The sequence below is a fragment of the Aulostomus chinensis genome, chromosome 13 (genome assembly GCF_037954235.1).
Source record: "Aulostomus chinensis isolate RoL2024-O1b breed Wild chromosome 13, RoL_Achi_v1.0, whole genome shotgun sequence".
NCBI lineage: Eukaryota > Metazoa > Chordata > Actinopteri > Syngnathiformes > Aulostomidae > Aulostomus > Aulostomus chinensis.
Window position 1 is genome coordinate 6,181,670 of NC_141332.1, and position 20,831 is coordinate 6,202,500.

The 20,831-nt window shown below is 47.9% G+C and overlaps 1 protein-coding gene across 4 annotated transcripts in view; it reads left to right on the forward strand.

Moving 5' to 3' along the window:
* The window catches only part of il1rapl2 (interleukin 1 receptor accessory protein-like 2), a 358,125-nt gene that overhangs the window by 222,652 nt on the left and 114,642 nt on the right, over positions 1-20,831 (forward strand). For all 4 annotated transcript variants that reach the window (XM_086222825.1, XM_086222826.1, XM_086222828.1 and 1 more), the window contains 2 exons: positions 11,959-12,145; positions 12,246-12,399. In XM_086222825.1, the coding sequence (XP_086078951.1) occupies positions 11,959-12,145; positions 12,246-12,399 (341 nt within the window). The remainder of the gene's footprint in view (positions 1-11,958; positions 12,146-12,245; positions 12,400-20,831) is intronic.

Consider the following 20,831-nt stretch of genomic DNA (forward strand, 5'->3'; position numbering starts at 1 on the left):
GAGAACCCAGCAGGAACAGGGAGAACATGGAGACTCACACAGAAAGACTTAGTGGCTGAGCCAGGGCTCAAACCAGGAACCTTCTTGCTGGGGGGCCACAGGGAGGACCACTGCTCCACCGTGCCGCCCTGTTTTTCATGCCATGAAGTCAAAAAGGAAATTATAAGAGTTGGAACAGGCAGCATTTAAGGGTCCATAAAACCTCCTGTCTGTTGTTTGCATCCATGTTGGTGCTGATAAGTACATGCGCAGAAGTGTGTGTGTGTGTGTGTGTGTGTGTGTCTGTGTCTGTGTGTGCGCACACGCTTCACACTCCGTCCCCTCCCCTGTTGGCTAGATTGATAGTCAAATTAATCTGCATCTCTGTCCAGGTACACACATGCTGCCTGCTGGCCAGGATACGTCCCCCATCTATTAGAGCCATAAGTCAACACCCCCCCAGCAGCCTGCCCTGATTATAGGAGGGTAATTGTGGGGAGGGTGCGCTTGATTTATTGACAAGGAGGGTTTACAAGATGATTTGGAGATTAATTTACAGCTCATTTTGCATTTGAGGTAATTGGAATTTGTGTTTGGCTTTTTTTTTTGCCATCAACACACACACACACGCAAACACACACGCACATGTATACATGCATGCACTCACACACATTACACAGATATTTGATATGGGCAGCCAACCCAGATGTAGAGCCAGAGGTCTGGAGGGACATCAGCGCTTTGCTTGACAACACTGGAAGGTCATTTGGACACGAGCAGATTTATGGCTTCCCCATCAAATTCAGACCAGAGTCCCGCTGAAATTCTTTGTTCTCCCAACACACTCACCAAGTTGGTGCCAGGACGTTTGCCTGCGTAGTGAATGGAGCGTCACCGCCGGGTCTCCAGGGCACCAAACCGGCAACAAGAGCAAAAACCAGGGAAGCTAGTCTTAGCGCAGCTGTGCTCGTTAATCACCCCCGCCGTCGTCAATTACCCCCCACTGACATTTCGCTCCCCCATCATTTCCTCCCCACAACTTCCTTCATACAAGAGTGTTCTGCATATATCTGAGGCTTGTTTGGCTCCCACCTGGCCACACCTCCATGAGCCTCATGGCAAGCCAGCCTTCTGACACTGAACGGGGAAGAGAAGAAGATCGTCTTTGTTGTTGGGTTTCTGTCGAAGTGTTGTGACGCTCATTTAGACATCTCGAGAAAAGACTGATGGAAATGTTGAAACTTCACCTGATGAAGCATGCATGAGCATGAAGGTGCTAGACTTCCTCAGGCAAACCGTTCCCGTGAATGGAGAAGTTGCTCTTCACAGGGCGGTGATCGCCAGCCAGCAGCCAATCACATTCCCTGCATGCAAACGAGCCAACAGGACACAAAACAAGCCACACAACAATGGGATGCACAACTCAAGGAGGAAATATAGCAGAAGTCAATACATTCTCAGGTGCTAACATATAAAGATGGACATAAATCAGCAGGTCACTTGGCTGAATGGACCTGACAACACGTGTGCACATTGATAAGTAGCCGGGACTGGCTGGAGCATTCTGGGAACGCAAAGAACGCATTTATATACCAGCAAATATTCATATATTCAGAAAAAGGCTATATAGGTCAAAGAAAACTATTCAGGAGTAACTGATAGTCGAGTCCCTGGAGCCGGTGTTGGAGGAGGTTCATCATCTTGACCCCTGGTGGCAGGTTAGCCTGTTCAATGCCGCAGAAGTGCAGTGAGGAAGATGATGGTGTCTTCAGCTGCACCGCAGCAGGAGAACCGCGCTCTCGAGCTGCTATGCTCGCTGATCCTCCGTTTGAGCTTCCAGGTGGTTTCCTGTCATAAACCAGCCCACAGGACAGGAACAATACGGCTAACACGTAGATGCATGTCATCATGATGGCGCTCCTGAGAAGTCCCACCTGTATGAGGAAGGAAAAATGAGACGTTTTTGAAGTGTTCTGGCACTGAGCGCTACGGCAACAGCGGTAATGATTGAATTGTTGAAATTTGAAACAAAAGAAATCCTGCTCACTCGAGGTACTTTTTTGCCTCTTTTCACTCTTTGCTGATCAACAACTCTTATTCTGTTGATTCTGGCCATGTCTAACGTTGCCTGTGCTGCCATCTTCTGGCAGCAATATCTATTTTACTCGCTCCAAACCAGTTGATAGAAGCGCCCCTAATTCATGTTTCCTTTTTTGCAAACAGTTTGCTTGAAATTTCCTCAACAGTTGATGCACTGTTACAAAGCCCTCATCTGCGGTTCCCCCAGCAGTGGGCGGGGGCTCGTCTCTCAGCCCTGTACTGTGTGTTCTAGGTGTCAAACATGAGGAGATCATGGACCTCCATACAAGAACTACTAGGGACGGCCCAGATTACAACTCAGGATATTCTTGCTATGACACAACAGTGCTAACCACTTAGCCAGAGTAGCAATGGAGTCACCGACCTGGTCCAGACCTGCAACCACGTCAGCTAGAGACATTAAATAAATCAGTGACTTTCTGTTCACAGTGCAAGTGTTGCCATTGTAATTTTCTCGACTTGCTTCTCCTCTCCAAATGTCAGTTGCATTGAGGGATGTTTCTGCTAACAGCTGACATCTGTTCCAGCATGGCAGCACATTCCTCATTTGTCTAAATAGGAGCACACGGGGCTTCATGAACACACGTGGTGAGAGTGAGAGGCCATGTTTTATTCATAACCATCACCACGCAAACAGAGGTGACCAACGGTCCCCTTTCCTAACCGTATTACAAAATAACAAGCTCACACACACACACACACACACACACACACACACACACACACACACACACGCACGCACACACACCTGCCTGTGCGTACCAGAGCTGAACTTCAAGCAGAAACATACTGATAAGAACGACTTCTAAAAGTCTGCCACTCACATCAGACACAGAACGGTCGCCACAAATCTTCCGTTTCACCTTTCAAATCACTCTTTCACCTCATTCATTTCCAGGATGCAACTTTATGAGCCTGATTTTACTGACATCAAAGTGTCAAGTCTGGCCTGATTTATTGGGACTGCATGTTTGCGAAAAAGGTTTGTTAGCAAAGTCCTGCATCGAACAGCAGAGGACACACATTTGGAGAGCCCGGCAGGAGGATGCGCCAGGGAGGTCATTAACTGTGATGAACGTGGAACCTGTGGCATGGAATAAAAGCCAGAGGCAGATGTACACGCGTTGAGAGAGCAATGCCAGCCAAGATGTGGTCCGTCTACAGAGGGCTGCTCGTTTTACATACACTGTGCTAAACTTGTGGCTGATCACCTGATCAGCACACGCCACTGCCCTCCAACCCTAATTTGCTGCACCAGTGGTTTGGGGCTGCAGCCTCCACACTGAAATGTATAGGAAAGAAGAAAAAGAGGAAAGAGATGACAAAAGACACAAAGGAGAACAAGTCAAGTCTGAGCTCAACTCTGCTGAGGATGTGGCCGATGGTGGAGCTTCTCATCAACTCGCAGTACTTTGCTCAGCTTGAGATTGTGACGTCACACGATTGGTTCGCACTTTGAGGAGATGCGCTAGTGGTTAAGGTGTCGTGACAGCGAGAGGAGCGGTTGGTGTAGGAGGACAGAGGCGGCTCCTGAAGCAGTGAGCGCTGGAGCTGCGAGCATCAGTTCCATCAGAGCTGGAGGGTTGATCTTCCTTTAGAGCAGCAACAAACGCCGCTGAAGACTCAGCAGGCTGGACAAGTTAGTGTGTGACAGGCAGATGGACCAATGACCTGCTGAGTTAGACGTTAACGTGTCTGTGTTTTCCCAGTTTCCACTTCTCAGAAGGTTTTGTTTATGCATTCATGGTGTCATCAACAAGAAAAGTTGTGACAGTCTGAGGAAATCTGTGGGGTTTTATCCATCCCTCCATCCATCATCCCTCCATCCATCCATCATCCATCCATCAATCCATCCCTCCATCCATGTTCACTGCTGCATTCCTGCAATACATGGAAGTGAACTGAAAAATGTCTTTGTAAACTCTTGACAGGGAACTCAGGGTTAAATTAGACTCCTTACTGCACGGTGCCTTTGTGTTAATGTTTGTGGTAAAGACTGACCCTTTATTTGTGTGTCTATGATAATCCGAGGAGCTCAATTTCTCTCTCAATTACCCAGGGGAGCATTTATTTCTCTCAGATTGTGGCAAACCCACGTACAGTGAAGAGGGTTGTTGGGGAAATATTATGCTGCCAATTATGTGGACGTTTGCCCCCTCAGTGAGGCTGATAAACAGCAGGGCTGTTAATGCTGTTTGTTGGCTGACACAGTGTTCAAATGCCGTGCAAAAGAAATAACCTTAGTGTTTAAGTGTAAACAGATATCTAATGAGATCAAGATGAGCTATAAATTCCATCCCTCACGTCCCGTAGCACCGCGTTATCTCTGTTTTTCAGCATTTGGAGATCTGCAGTCCTGCCTCTGCTTTTGGCAGCCGTCATCTTGTCAGGTTAATGAAGTCCTTTGCCTCATAAAAGTCATTTTCTTTCATCCTGACAGATATTCACACGAGCAGCTGTCTTCAGGGTGGAGGTCTCCTATTAGTCGCTCTCGTCCTCATTGGCAGCTCATATTTCCATGAGGAAATCTGTAGAACATAGAAATGCAAGATTGTTTTTAGTATTTGCTCCCAAAGACAAACTCTGTGTAAACTTTCTAATAAGATGGCAGGCAGGGAAGGCAAACAGAACCGTCAGGGAGGAGGAACCAATCAAACTCCATCAACTCAGATGTGGTGAGTCCAGCATCCACGCAAACAATCCAGGCGGGGAGGGAAATAGCAAAATCCAGAAGCAGGTAAGAAGTCACGAACTAAACACCCACCAGGAAATGACCAGAGACACAACTAACGCAAACATCAGGCGACAACCAGACAAGAGAGGGAAAACTTGTCTGTATTTGTGCATTCGTATTTATCCAATCATCATTTCCCAAAGCCTGAGATTAAGCTTTCGATCAGCAGACGACACCGACGACTACCAGGGCAGCTCAGACGGAGCTCCTGCTGCCACCAGCTTGCTGCTGGTTCAGCGTCACTGGCTGACAAGTTACACTCCAGCACTGAGGAGAGCAGAGTTTCACATGTGATAGAAATACAATAAAAGGAGTGTGTGAGTGTGTGTGTGTGTGCCCTGCGATGGACTGGCAACTCGTCCAGGGTGAACCCCGCCTCTCACCCAATGTCAGCTGGGATAGGCTTCACCCCCCCAGAGTGTGTGTGTGTGTGTGTGTGTGTGTGTGTGTGTGTTTTCTGGTGATCTGAGGATGATGCAGTGCACTACTCTTATAATTAAAGCACCTGCTCTTCTTCTCTATCAGTCTGCAACCAAAAGATGATCCAATCTGAGTCTCAGCCGCGCCTCAGCCGCGTCTCGTTATCACACTCTCACGTAACTCCCGCTAACAGACTGCAACCCTGAGCAGGTGACCTCACCTGGAGCTCAACCACTTTTATGTTCATTTCCACACAAGTATGCAACTGCTATCTATTCAATCAAGCTAGCTCACACCACGCTAACGCTCCATGCTAACTGGAGTATAAATGTCCTGTCACCGTCACCCACAGTGACACCTTAATACTGGTCGGAACCTCACGTCTGTCGGTGTGATGCCAGGATGCTCAGCATAGCTGAATCAAAGGTCATGGAGCAGCACCTGGAAACACGGCGTGATGGCTCAACCCGCCGGCCGCCGCCGTCAGAGACTCTGAGTTTCTCAGCTTCTCACTAAGAGCATGACCATCTTGTAATTAGAGAACATCAATTTCAACAATGCTGTTTTTATCGTCGGCCTCCGTCGACCATGAGCAGAGCTCCGACATGCATTCACGGCTGCAGGCTTCTCGTTTGCCAGCGATGGTAAACCATCTCGTTTCCATCGCTTTCCAATAACCTGATAGTTTCAGGTGCAAAGGTCTCACACCATGAAGAGTTCCAGCTCAGCAACACAGTGTGCTGCTCTGATGTGAATAAACCGTAGGATTTTGTACAGTGCAGCACTAAAATCTATTCAACAGAGCACCAAAAATATGACTACACTTCACACACCCACACACAGACACACAATTTGCATTTCTGAGCAGCATGAACCAAACGCTTCTGACACAGTGTTTGTATTGATGCTTGATTGGACGATCACGTTGAAATTGAATAAATATACAAAACATATTCTTGCTTATGTAGATACGGACTTGAGTTGGTGATGGCCAGACACTTTTGGGAAACAGCAGTCCGAGGGGGAGACAAAGAATGATGGGACAGGGACAAACCAGGCAGCGAGAGAAGAGGAAGCTGTTGCAGTTGGTCTCTGCTCAACGTGCATCACCAGCACGAGTGCAGGAGGATGTCATCAAGCAAGAAGATGAGCGTGCTTTTACATCAAATACTGAGAGAGAGAGACAGAGGGAGACAGACAGAGGGAGACAGAGAGAGAGAGACAGAGAGAGAGACAGAGGGAGACAGAGAGAGAGAGAGAGAGAGAGGGAGACAGACAGAGAGAGAGAGACAGAGAGAGAGACAGAGAGAGAGACAGAGAGAGAGCCTAGACGCAGGAGGATGTGGTTTCCTCTGAATTAGACATGTCATTGCACACCAGAATTGGTTGTGGAGGCGTAACACCTGGCCTATGGTCCACAATGTATCATATAATTACAAACACACACACACACACACACACACACACACACACACACACACACACAAGACACACACACTAAATCATTTACAAGGCTATCAAGATTTACAAGGCAACCAGAGTCTCAGTCCTCAACCTTGTTTAGGACTGAATCTACATTAAGACATTAATTAAAAACAAGAACAGAAATAAATAATTCACAGAAAAATAAGTTACACTCCTGAAAAGAAACGTTTGTGTGTACTTCAAGAAATGTAATATTTGAAAGCAAACTGATACTCAACATTTTACTACAAGGTTTACTTTGGAGTTGACACCCTTTTGTTTGAGAAGTGTGTTTTGCTCAGATATTTCTGAACAGGACTTTACAGTGCAGCTCGCTGTGGACCAGCTGGAAAAGCCTGAACGGGAAGGCAGTGATGAGACTGATTCATGTCGTCCTGTGTGTCTGTCCCAGGACATCCACACCACGTGATCTCGATATGACGCTCATCGCTCAAAAGCACTGATTCTCCTGAACTAATCCATCTCAACACTGTCAAGACACAACTGAACCACCCACTCAACTCCCATCCAGGCTAAATAGTTCACCAGTGGACACCAGTGTCTTCTTCAGGTCCAGAGAATCCAAATCTAAGTGTACATTCAGTCCAAATCCTGTTCTGTATCCATGTAGAGTGATGCCATAGAGCCATTAGCTCCATAATTAGCCACAGCTGTGATGGATGTGAAGCAGGTGGGAAGTCACTCAAATGAATGAAGGCAGAGCAACAGTAAAACTATGTACAAGTTTGACAAAAAACACAGAAAAATACTTCATCTTTTTGCCCTTGGTACTTGACAAAGATTTTTGTCTGATCTTTTATGACCCGACTATAAATGGTTCATTTTTTTAAAAAATAAATAAATCTGAAGCTTTAAATGAAGTAAGTCTTCATGCTGTGGCCTCATTGTGTTCCTGCTAATCTCTACAAGTTCCATTTATCTGCTTACACCTCCTTGAACAAAAACTAGGCGAGGATGAAATCCCTCTCCTTCTGGCAGGTCCTGACAGTGACTCAGCTCTTCCTGTCTAAAGTTGTCAGAATTTCCTTTCAAATGAGACTAAAATCCAGCGCTTCCTTCAAATAATCACAGAACCAGCATTCACGTGACTTTGTGTCACACAAGAAATTCTATAAATGTCCAAGTTGGTGTCACAAAGACACAAACAACACTGGCTAGCATGAAAAGCTGCTGTCGCAAGAACGCTGCAAAATAATGCTTTCCTTTGGTCTGAACCTCAGCAAGAAGGCACAGCAAACGCACCGGGTTCATAGAAGGCTGGATCACCTGGGTGTGTGTGTATGTGTGTGTGTGTGTCTGTGTGTGTGTAGGCAGGGAAAGGTAACTGAATCACTGGAGGAGAAAACAAGATGCTGCAGGATGGAGATGGATTGATGGAGGGGGGAGTGGAGGGATGGTGGATAAAGGGCTTACCAGGCCTCCACTTCAGTGCAGCTGTTCTTGTTTAGGTCAATGACTAAAAAAGAAAAACAAATCTGTGTGTGTGTGTGTTTAGAGAGACAGGGACGAAGAGAGAAAGAGATATCAATGTGGTCTATTGTGTCCAGAGGTGAACTAGGAAATACACACACACACACACACACACACACACACACACACACACACACACACACACACACAGTCACCCTGTGGCAGAGTTTTAAAGCCTTGAATCCAGCATGAAGAGACCTTCCACCACACAGCAGTCATTCGAGCTCCACTGTTTCCTCCGTCCGGAAGTGTGGAGGACGTGGACAGTGTCTTGGACGGTGTCTTGGGGTTGTGGACGGTGTCTTGGGGATGTGGACGGTGTCTTGGGGACGTGGACAGTGTCTTGGTGTCATGGACGGTGTCTTGGGGACGTGGACGGTGTCGTGGAGCTCTGGACACGTCGCTGAATCGCTGTTTTTTTAGATTGTGTGTTCATGTCTCACCTGCAGGAAATGACCTCTGGTTTAGGAAATACGTCACAATAATCCAAAGACGCGACACCAGGGGAGGGCAACCAGGTGCCATGGAGGGACGTGTGGATGCAGGTTCCTCCCAACACTTTCACAGGTGATTCCACTGATTAACACACCTTCAGCCACAGAGGAGTGTTAATCAGTGGAATCACCTGTGAAAGTGTTGGGTTGGAAGGAAAACCTCTCCATGGCACATGGTTGCTTACCCCTGCGCTACACGATAACGTGAACGTGAACGCGAGCCCTTGATTCCGGGGGGGGGGGGGCGTGGCCAGCAACAGGAGGCAGAGTCTAGTAGCCCATCCTGATAACACGTTCACGCTATGCTAGGTGTGTCCAATGACGATCAGCCCATGCACCTGCTCAAAGTCTTCAGTTTATAAAGGACCTGGGCCTTGTAGTGAGGGAAGCCGTCACCCTCCAGACGTTCACCGTTCCTGAAATGTTCCTCCTCTGTACGGAGGCTCAGGAGCTCAGGGTCTCAGTGTCCCCCCAGCTGGCCGTCTTCCAAAATCTTGAACTTGGAACTGGCAGGTGAAAATTTTCTTGTGTCTCCCTTGTGTGCTAGCGTGTTTATCAATGTCCTGCTGGATTGGCTACGTCATCACCAGTGTCAGAGTGGGCGGGCTGGTCAGATCAACCTTGCTCCTGCAAAGAGACCAGGCTTGGAGGAAGGTAAATTGGCGTGGTGACCCCCCCCCCCCCCCCCAACCGATCCATGTGAACACAACAGGCGCCCCAGCAACATGGGGGCAGAAGCAGGTTGTTCAGTGTGAAAGGGCTGCAGACTGACAGGGGCAGCTGGTGAGGGTCAAATCTTTTTAAGATCTGCTTGATTTGACTGGGTTTGTGCTTTCGAATGAGAGAAACTAAACATTCACACGGAACAAAAGACTTTGGTTCCCCTGAACCCCGAAACCGATCAGCTAAATCCAGTTCCACAAACCTCAAGGAGTTACAGCTCAGATGGCAGCTGCTGGACTCCTGGTTCGGTCCAGCCCGGCAGTGACGCAGGACTTAATGGCCTCATACCAGATTCCTCTCTTTCTCTCTGGCGCTACGGCCTCACGTGTTCAGCTCAAGCGGGGCTGCTGCCTTCACTCTCTCAAGAGCCACTTTGACTCCTCAGCAAAAAAAATCCCTCTGGAGCCACAAAACACGTTTGAGAGATTTTGATACCGAAATAAAGTTTCATCAATATTTTCACATCTTTCTACAGTGCAGCGGTCTATCAGTTTTAATTATGTACTTAAACTTTGCATTTTTAGATGTTTAGCTGCCTATTTTTTCATTCCTTGGAAAACTGTTACAGTTCACTCATGAACCTGCCAGGCCAACACAAGAGAAAACCACCATGTTGATGTTTTTTCACTTTAGTGGGGGGAGGCTTTTCCTCCAACATCAAAACCTGAACCTTTGTGAAGTGGTGAGAATTCCACAGGCACTGTGACCAGGAGCAGTACAGGACAACGAGCAGGCCTGCTGAGGTCCTCCTGTGTTTGAGGAGAAGATCAACAGAGAAGATAGAGCCTCACTGAAAGAGCAAGAAGAGCCCAGAGCAGCAGCCTGGCGTTTAAAACCGTGAAAGGGAAAAACAGGCCAGTTTCAGTTCGAACTTTGACCGAAGTGAAACCCAAGCAGCTGTTGATCCAGCTTCTTCTGCAGTGACGTCTCAAACCCCTCGTGAGCCCCTCTCATAGCTGCTGAGCACAAGGCTGGCGTTCCTTCCTGTGTCCTGTGACCAGTGAAGAACAGCCTCCCAAACCTCCTGTTTGGCCTTTCAGTTTTATCCACTCAAAGATTTCTCCTTGCGGCTCATCAGGGTTCACGTCCCTGCACAGCGGCGCCATCTACTCAGTATTATTCACATCCCTTGACTCGCCACAGGCCATTGGGCTGCACTGACGTCCCCGATATGCTGACTGCTGATGTCTGCTGCCATTTTTATCTCAGTTTGGTTTTTAAATTCTGAGAGTAGATGCGCTGATATTTTCATGAAGAATTCCTTCATGTCTTCCCCGTCCGTCAACGCCTTTCCACGCCTTCCTATCTCACCTGCTGCAACAAAACTAGCAGCTGTGGTGGAGTTTGGAGACGATCCACTTCTCAGCTCTCCACAGCCCTTCTGAACCGCCCTCTTTCTCTCCTCCTCAACTGGAGACCTCCAGCTAATGCTGTGTGTTTGTTCATGACATGTCATGGACAGATCTGGCGTGCCGGTAAACCAGCAGCTGGGAAAGCAAGCAAATCTGCCCATGCAGTCTGAGTAAATTCCCTGTTTTCCTCTGCAACTCTTCTTTTTTGGTTAGCACTCCATGGCTAGCTTAGCTAGTATTTTTTTTCATTTGCAGGTAAATTTTGTGGAAGCCATGGGAGTCACCGCATGGGTTGCCAGCCCCCGAGCTGAACCATGGCAGTACAGGGCTTTTATGTATGTGTACTGGATATGGTACTGCTCACCTAAGTGCCCTCAGATCAGACAGAGCTGCAGATCCAAGTTCTGACTCACCTGAAATGGTTGCAGCGTTTAGGTGTCATTTGGTCCTACTGTGCACGTGTTGCTTCATTTCGTGTTGAGAGAAATGACATTCATTCAGCAACGTCTGCATCAGCGTGAACAACTCCACCGTTCTGCTGCTGGTGTCAGTTGCCTTTTGACATGAATTGGGTTGCCAAGTAACCACCAGTGAGGAGCTGTCTAAAGTTTAGATTTGGTGGTTTACTGAGGAAATTCTGTTAAAACTGTTTCTGATGGCCTTCATTTTGTCAGACTTTGACTTAACACTTAACTTAAAAAAAAAAAACCTCCTGACATTCAAACTCCACCTGAGATGAAGATGGAGGCCTCATCCGTCTTCTATTGTGGCCGAACATGTTGCAGTACACCCCCGCATTGCCTTTCCCTTTCTTTTCCATTTAGAATGAAATATAAATTTGTTTCATGTTTGCTGGTGTGTTTATGAGTATAAACTGAATTTTCCTGTTCCGTCACACTTGATGAAACACAGAAATGTTAAACAACCTTTAATTTCACCGAAATATTGCGCAATGGTGGCAAAGATGTTCCCCAGCAGCCTGTCCTGGTACTCAGGTCACGTCTCACGTCTGCTGTAATCACCTGCTTCTGACGAGTGCAACCATCCTCAGTGGGGAAGGCTCAAGGCTCTCAAGGCAAATGTGTGGTTAAATGTGGGTGGATACTTGTCTGAGATACACTTTCAATTGTGTTTTTGTGTTTTTATGCATCTCTTCTCAAATGTATGCAAATGTGGGCAATAAACTCTTGTGTCTCTTCAGGAACTCTACATACTGCATGAAAGTGTCCATGTCGATGACGGTGGAGGAGAGTGACGAGGGGAAGTGCTTCAGCAGCAAAATCCGCTATCTGGCGAAAGCTGAGATTACTCACAGCAAAATGATCACCTGTCGTGATATAGATGACTACTTGGCTCCATACAAGCAACCACAAATGACCTGGTACAAGGTACGACACACACACACACACACACAAACACACACACACAAGATGAGAGTCAGGATACTAAAGCTTGCTGGGTGGGATGGGGCTGATTGTCTCCTGTCAGGAGTGTGAGCGTGTTGAATGGAGGAGCTCCATCACTGTGAACACCACACACATCTGGATTCCAGAGGTGGTGGAGGACGACGGTGGAAATTATACCTGTGAGTTACAGTATGGATCCAGGCTGGTGCGGCGGACGACACAGCTCAAAGTCACAGGTAGGGCATGATGGATGGATGGATGGATGGACGACAGAATGTACATTCCATCTACTTGCTCATGTGAGAGGGAAGAGAAGACAGGATGGAGGTGGTGTAAATAAGTTGGAGGTCAAGATGCATGTTGTTGTACTCTGGTGTGAGACACCTTCCTGGTGGTGCTGGGAGCTCTGTCGATGGGTGCAGACTGGATGAACCCATGAAAATTAGGTTATGAAACAATGAAACTGAACCAACAAAAACGATCCAGCCTCACAGCATCAAATGCTTCACATCACACAGGACTCATCCTGAAGCACGGGTCAGCTGACTGGAGGCGACGCCGTGGCCCGGCAACAAGATCCAGTTTACACATTTGTACTGATATCAGATGAGCTGGGCTCTCAGTGCCAATGTATGGGAGGGGCCAGCATGGCTCAGAGGTAGAGTGGCCGTCTAGCAACTGAAGGGTCGCTGGTTCAATCCCCACTTCCCCAGGTGACCATGTCCAAGTGTCCTTGAGCAAGATACTGAACCCCAAACTGGTCCTGATGGCCCTGTGATGGACTGGTGACTCGTTCAGGGTGAACCCCACCTCTCACCCAATGACAGCTGGGATACCCCCCAACCCTTAACAGGATAAGAGGTATAGAAACTGGATGGATGGATGGGGAGTAGAGGGGTGGATGGATGGATGAGGGATTGATGGATGGATGAGGAGTAGATGGATGGATGAGGAATGGAAGGATGGATGGATATATCTTAGGAGAAACAGGCAGGTGGAACTGGTGACCACCAGTACACCCAGTTAGACTGGTGTTCATAGGCTGTGAGTAGACATCCAGGAAAGAACAGGGGAGAGCTTGAGGCGGCGCTCACTGGACAGGATGTGACGTAGTTGTTTAATGCGATGCTACGGGAGCAGCAAGCCTCCGGCTGGACCCGCCGGGACTGCAGCCAGACGGGACAAAGATAAGGACGCAGGGCTGATGTGGCACAGGCAAAGAACCAGGCAGCTCCACCCAGCACTGCCTCCACGCTGAGCCTTGCCAGCCCCGCCAGAGCAGCAGGAGAATCCAGGGGGAGAGAAGGTGGGTCGTTGAATCCATCGGGACTCTGTGGCACTCTGGCCACCGACCACTGCCGAACCGTAGCACTCAGACTGCTGAGTTTGTTGAAGCACTACATTTCTTCGGGGGACTCAGGTGGGCGGGCAGCTTCTTTCCTGGAGGTGCACAACGTGGTACGAGCCTCAGGTCTCCCATGGGAGGATGGGCAGGAAGTGCCATCACATTGGACAACCTGCTGAGGAAGCATCTCATGTTTACAGCATCAGGTCTGCAATGGAGTCACTTAGAAGAGGGGACAGAAAGACCTCAAACGTGCCGTTACGCTCAGGTATGGAATCTTGTACATCAGAAACCTCTCATGGCATTGTGGTCTGTTACACTGCGGTGGTCATAGGGGTGATCTGTTCTGATGGTTGAACTGCCATCAAAAGAGACTGAGCTGCACCTGCTGCAGGAACATCCACTTGTTCTACTGTTAGGTTTCAGTGTATATGTGGGGGACTGGAGGATCCATTATTGGGACGGGTGCCTTGACTTCGCAGCGCATCGTTCATCATCACGACAGTAACGTTTCCTTGACTGCACAATACAAATCTATAACACTTCCAAGGACATGGCACTGAGCAGCTCTCAATCTGCTACCTTTGTCTTATTTCCAAATGAAACATACTTTGTCTCAGGCTTCATTGGCTTTTGAGGTAACTTGGAGTTGGCAGCAACATCTGACTTCCATCTGCACTTTGTGGTGTGCGTAGGTGCGTGAGGGTGTGAGGGCTGCAGTCGACTCGACTGAGTGCACATGCCTGCTTGTGTTTTGTTGCTGTGCCGTGTGCAATATGCATGTTGGTGTCTGTGAGCAGTGACAGCAAACTCTGCTTATTTTATTTAACACACACACACACAGTTACCTGCACCCTGCCTTGCGTCACACATTTGGGCACCGTGTGACAGCACTTGCACTATCGTACGAATGCACACTCCCAGTCCTTTCCCAGTGTGACGTGATGTGATGTTCCATGATAAGCAGCGTGGGGTGGAAGAGGACACGGCTTCAGCTAAACCCTTTTAGCATAATGTTGCCTTGCATTTACTGCTCCATGTCTCTTACTCTCTGATACCTGGAACAAAGTCAAGGCTTTCTTCATCTCACACTTTGTGTTCTGGTTCAGATGTTCAACCGCCTCTTGTTCACTTGAGCTGATATGAACAGGCATCGCTTCATTTGTCAAGGAATTATTCAGCACCACATTTCCTACGTTCCTTTCAACTACTCTCCTGCGTAGAGGAACAACAGTGATGTAAGGAAGTCAAAGCAATTCTGATGCTTTTCCTCACCATACATCCTTTGTGTGTGCGCTGTTACAGGGAGTCGCTTCTGCCCGTCCCCACATTGTTAAGTGTTCACAACTGAAACGGCTGAGACGTCGCTTCACACTTTGATCAGACATGACTTCTTTTCCTCACACGTGCTGTTTTCCTGTGTGTCCTTCAGACAGGTTTGTGATGCAAACATGACATAAAAAGCTAACAACTAAAGCCGTCAACACTGGGAGAGCTCATCAGTTTGATTGTAATTCTGTCAGCAGAAGAACCCAAATTAAAGAGTGACTGTCATAAAAACGATGCTGGTCGATGCATTTGAAGCCATGCAGGGCCGTGAAGGATGGATTGCAGCCACTAATAGAATCATCACTCGCACAGAATTAGCACATTCAGTCTGTTCTGCTTCATCACCCGATCCACTACAGAACTTGCTCTCATCACGCTGACGCGCTACGTCACCCACAGACTGGCACAGGAGCCCTACTTGCACCTCTGTTTGCAAGAAGTCGTGTGGCATAAAAGTGGCTCTGTTCCAAGATCACCGCTGACAGGACAGTGGAAGAGTCTGACAGAGCGAGAGAGAGAGAGACAGAGACACAGACTTCATTTCGGGGTCTGACTGGTGGTAAACTGTCCAGCTGTCCAGTTGGGACGGCCCAGCTCGGAGTAGCAGGGTAGATTGTGGGCAGTTTGTGTCCCTCCACTCTTGCACAGGCTTTGTGGATCACACACAATTTTTTCCTCTAATTTGCACTCATTTACTGCAACAAGCAACTTCCCATGGGGTTTGATATGATGTAAGATGGTTGACATTCAGGGAATCGGCAACATTTTATATACAGTAAAGAAGATTTATGTTTCAAAGACAAAAATAGACAACAGGAACTGTTCCAAAGCTACTGCCCCGGTTCTGATCCAGCCTCAGGACACGAGACAGTGAATTCAGAGTTTTAAAAAGGTTTGTGGTTGAACTCAGCATGAAGGTCTGGTTTCACCTTCTGTTCCACCCTCATGTTGTTTTCCTGTCATCAGATAAGTTACACAAATGGGCAGAAAAATGAACCAACATATGGGAGAGGACTAACTCTGATGTAATATGAGCGTGAATGAGCTGTGTGTGTGTGTGTGTGTGTGTGTGTGTGTGTGTGTGTGTGTGTGTGTGTGTGTGTGTGTGTGTGTGTGTTCAATGCTGCACATGCCAACTGCTCTGAGGCCAATTTATCTTCTCCTGCATGTTTACGAATCTCCTCTCTATCTTTTCACTTCCCCTCGTCTCCTCCAGCCGCTCCACCCCCTCTCTACGTTCCTCCACATTTAGGTCTTTCACTCGTGGCATCTGCCTGATGCTCTCCAAATCATGTGAAGACATTGACTGTGTGTGTGTGTGTGTGTGTGTGTGTGTGTGTGTGTGTGTGTGTGTGTGTGTGTGTACGCGGGCACATCTGTGGCATTGAACTTGCTGTGGGAGAAAATTGAAGGCTTGTTCAACGTTTTCGTTTGGGTGTGTGTTCCTCAGTATCTAGCTGTTGAAGTGGTTCCATGCCTCTCGTCACTTCCCACTGATGTTGCGTCTCAGTCAAACCAGCCTGTACGACATCTGTCAGTGTGCCAACACTCTCTCCTCTCCTTCAGTTTGGTTTGGCTGTTTTGGCAGCAGTTTCTATCATCTTGAAATGAGGATTAGAGTTTACAAGCAAAATCAGTGAATCAGCTGTTGGTGTGGTTGTTGATTCCTGCAAAAGACTCACAAGACACGTTTGAAATGGCCCCAAACCTGCCAGCTAGACTGGAGGAAATGTGGTGAAACGACACGCCACACATTCAGTGTCTGACTGTGGCCTTTGACCTTTTAAGTGCCATGAACATGGACAGTTGAGACTTCTCAGTGTAATTTCTATTGCCAGGTCACAATGTCTGAGGCTTTGTGTGTGTGTGTGTGTGTGTGTGTGTGTGTGTTGGGGGGTAATGGAATGCAGTACTGTCTGACATGGTAGATGTTGATGTTATCAGAAATCTTGTCATATCTGCTATGCATACAACCACAGATCCAAGGAAATGCTAAACGACTCTGGACGGGGGGGGGGGGGGGGGGGCCATCCGTGTACCCACTCACTCAGTGCTGGTTTGGTGACACACCCCTTCGATGCCCTCCTGCAGGGAGATGCACTGCTGAGAGCTACAAAAGAAACATTAATTTGGGATTTCTCTGTGTTAAGTCCCGCCCTTCTGAGAATCCGGCAGGTTACCAAAGTTATCTTGACTTGGCAATGATTGGCTAATAATAACATGGTGCCAACTGACTCACCAACGTATGACAGAAAACAGGACCTGAAAAGTTCAAGGTCTACTCGGACCGTGGGATATTTCAAGACTTTAACAAAAATGCACATTCCTCTTTATTTATGCCAAAAATGAACCCAGATAAACCCGAACTGAGGCAGTCACCAGAGATTATGAGAAGCCCACGACCACCGCCATCAAACCTGCTCTGAATCAGCAAGCTCACCGTCACAAAGCCCTCCTAAACAAGCTCATTATAATTAATTCCACAACCTCTTTTCATGTCTGCTGTAGTTCGGACTGTGAATGGTTCAGCCTGTTGCCATTAACATGCAGAGCTTGATCTGTCTTGTGATTGCAGAGCACTGAGTCATATAGTATTACTGCTCCAGCCTGGGGGGGACGGCACTAGAATAGATTTCACAGTGAGACACACAAATATTAGTGCAAATGCACACACATAAATAGATGAAGCCCAAACACGGTTCACTGAGTGGAGCAGATCTGTTCAGGTCTGATAAGGGACAGCTGGCTCATATGAGGAGACGCGGGGGGAAGGAGGAGCAGGGACAGGATCTGTGTGACATTCACTACCAAACTTGACCCAAACAGGACAGCAGCACTCCAAGTCCCCCTCGATGAAGTCCTGTCCCTGGACTCAGGTGAGTTTCACTGTCGTCGAAGTGCAGAAGCCGCCGTGATGAAACATGGTTTCTGGATGGCGAGGAGAAAAGAGTCTGACCTCGCACTTCCTATATGACTGATGGAGCCATGCACCCCCACTACTGCAGCCGTGCACCCCCACTACTGCAGCACATGGGTCCAGTCCTGTCGTCGTTCATGACGGTGTGATAACAGATTGATGTTTTTGTGTTTTATTAGTGCGTAGTATTAAGGACAGCTGTCACCCAAAGTTTGCCTTTCAAGTTCTCTGTCTTGAGCTCACAAAATCGTTTTCCCTTGTTCACTACTTCTGTTGGACCCCAGGAGTCAGAAAACTCCAGAAACAACTGAACACACGATCGCCTCGGATGCACACTCGTTCACGTAACTCCAAACCAGACGCGTTGGAGGAGGTTTTGTTTGTTAACTCCATCTTTCCATGACTGGGATTCATATCTTTATCCATAGTTCCTTTCACACTGCACCAAAAACACGGGTAAACACGGGTTCTTCGGCACTCTGAAAGGGTCGAATCGGCATTTCGACCCGCGTCAACCGACTCGCCAAGCGACCCGGGTGTGAAAAAGGCAACCCGTGTCGTCTGAGGTTTCACGCGACCTTCCTGTCACATCCTGATTTTGTCACTGTGCGCCCGTCAGGCTTCACCTGTAGCTTCTTCGGCTCCCTTCCAGATGAGCCAAAAACTCCATCCTCCCTTGCTGCAGTGGCGCTCAGACATTTTCCAATCTGCGCCGAGTTTGTCTGCTTTGCAAAAGAGACGACATTGCAATGCACGCAACGACAACGCTAACGTTCGACTCAACGACGTCCATGTTGACGTTTGTTTACCTCTCAGTGTTCCGCCACACATTTATGTGTAATGATGACGTTGTCAGCGCGATGACGTAGAGAGAGAAAAACACAGGCACGCAACAGTGGGAGTTCAGACCCGGGTCTGCTGGAAGCTTGAATGCGCCCTGATGCTGAGCAAACGCGGGTCCAAAAATATGTGGTGGACATGAGGGACAGACAGAGGCCTGATCCCAGTGCAGTCCTCCAGCTGCTGGTCCTGCTCACTAGCTCTGCTCACTGGCTCAAGTCTTGTGGGTGCAGCGTGATGCTCTCTCTCTTAATCATAGTCCCATGTGAAGTCACATAAGAAGGAGCAATGTTCACTTCAAGTCAGCTTTGGTTGCTAAACATCCATATATCTACTGGTGATGTCATCCTTTCAGCCCTGCCCACAATCTTCCCTGACAACTCACAAGATGGTCGCTGTTACATGGTGATGCAACAGCCGAGTACACCAGAACAGCCAAGAGCATCACCAACCACCTGGGGGGCAGACTGGGGTTCGCAGGTTATGTTGTTTTGTCGCCAGTGTTGCCATGACAACTAAAATGCAGAGATACACGGATATATAAAGAAACAAAGGATGTCTCAGCAAAGGATACTCAACAAGCCTGGAGGCTACGAGCTCCAGGGAAATAATTCGGATCCAAATTTCCGATGTAATAAACATTGCTAAATGTCTTGGCAGTGTGATTATGAGTGACCGCCGCTCAGGTGAACCTGTCAGGGAGCTTCATTGAAAGCACAACGGGAATCGTCAGGGAAAGCTGAAAGATAGAAGCGAATCTGCACGACTCATGAAGCCGGGGTTTCCCTGCATGTCCAGCCTGCCTTTTTCCATCCTCTAAGAAATTATTGCTGTCCGCTGAAATAATCAAATTATATTTTGTAGTGGAAAGCCCTTTTTTTTTATTAAAAGTCATTATGCAGACAGACAGGAGGAGATCGAGAAGCAGGCATACGTCCCACAGTGAGGAGCTCCATCACCCCTGAGCTGCCTTCAGGAGAAATCTGCCGCCTGCATCACAGCTCGCGCTCGTCTCTCATACGTCGTCTGCCGATGCACACGCACCAGGAGGTTCACTGGTTGTGGCATCTGTCTTTTGTTTTAGTCTGACACGGTTTTGCACGCGTCTTCTGTTTTTACCCCGTAATTGATGTGACTTGAAATTTAGGAAAGCACAATAGTTTCCCAAAATAAATACTCAAAAGAAAAATGACAGATTTCATGAAGAAAAGTACAAGTACAAAGGAACTGACAGTGACAGGAGAAGACGCACCTCCACCACTACATGGTGTGACGCAGCTGTATATTGTGTTCATGTTTGCAGGTTTTCTGGATCTGCATCCATCAGGGTATTCTGGTGACTTCCATACTGAAGTCTCTGCTGAGTAAAATCATGTGCGCAACTTTGATGTCTGAGGTTTCAGGGACTTCCAGGAAAAGGAGATATTTCACTCCGGTGAATTACACACAGAAAGGAGGGGCCATCCCGTGTGCTCATAGTGCAGAGGGACACACCCAAACACCTCTGACCTCCACAACCTCCCAGTTTGTCCGTCTATCTATTAAGGTAACATAGACAGTTAGTAAATTAGTAACTAATGGTTAACTAAGCATTGACTCACTGTTATTAACTATTAAAGTGTTCAGAAGAACTTGTAATAGCAGGCCAGTCAACATGGCGTGGTCTTCTGCGAGTCTCCATCGCGCCCTGCCACTCAGGTGCGTTCATTTGAGCACTGATGTGGTCAGGGGATTTGGCACGAAGCATTTGCGCCAATAACGACCAAAACCAGGACTGAAGTCTACGAGGGGCATTAAGTCTTTGACAAGTCTATTTGGCTTTGTAAAGGTCACCATTTCAAACATGAAACTGTGCCAACACACACGTTTCAACAAAGACCAACACGCGTTACAGGCCGGACAGTCACTTCCTCAAGTCACGCCGTGTTCATTTGTGACCACAAGTCAGGAGATCACCTTGGGTGACCTTTGCGCGAGCTGAAGTGCCGCTAGGAGAAGAAGGCCGGGCAGAGCTGCTGAGGGTCAGAGGTGCAGCTTCAGCCGCAGCTTCAGGTGCAGCGTTTGAACCTCACTCACATCTGTGGTGTGTGCCTGCGTTCCAGCTGGGCTCCATGTGGAACCACTGTCGGGGAGCAATTTAATTTCAGATTGGACACCAAGCAAACATTTGCATGCATGCTAGACTTTGTCGCAGCCAATTCTTCATTGTAAACTCCACCTCCCGTGTCTCCTGCTCC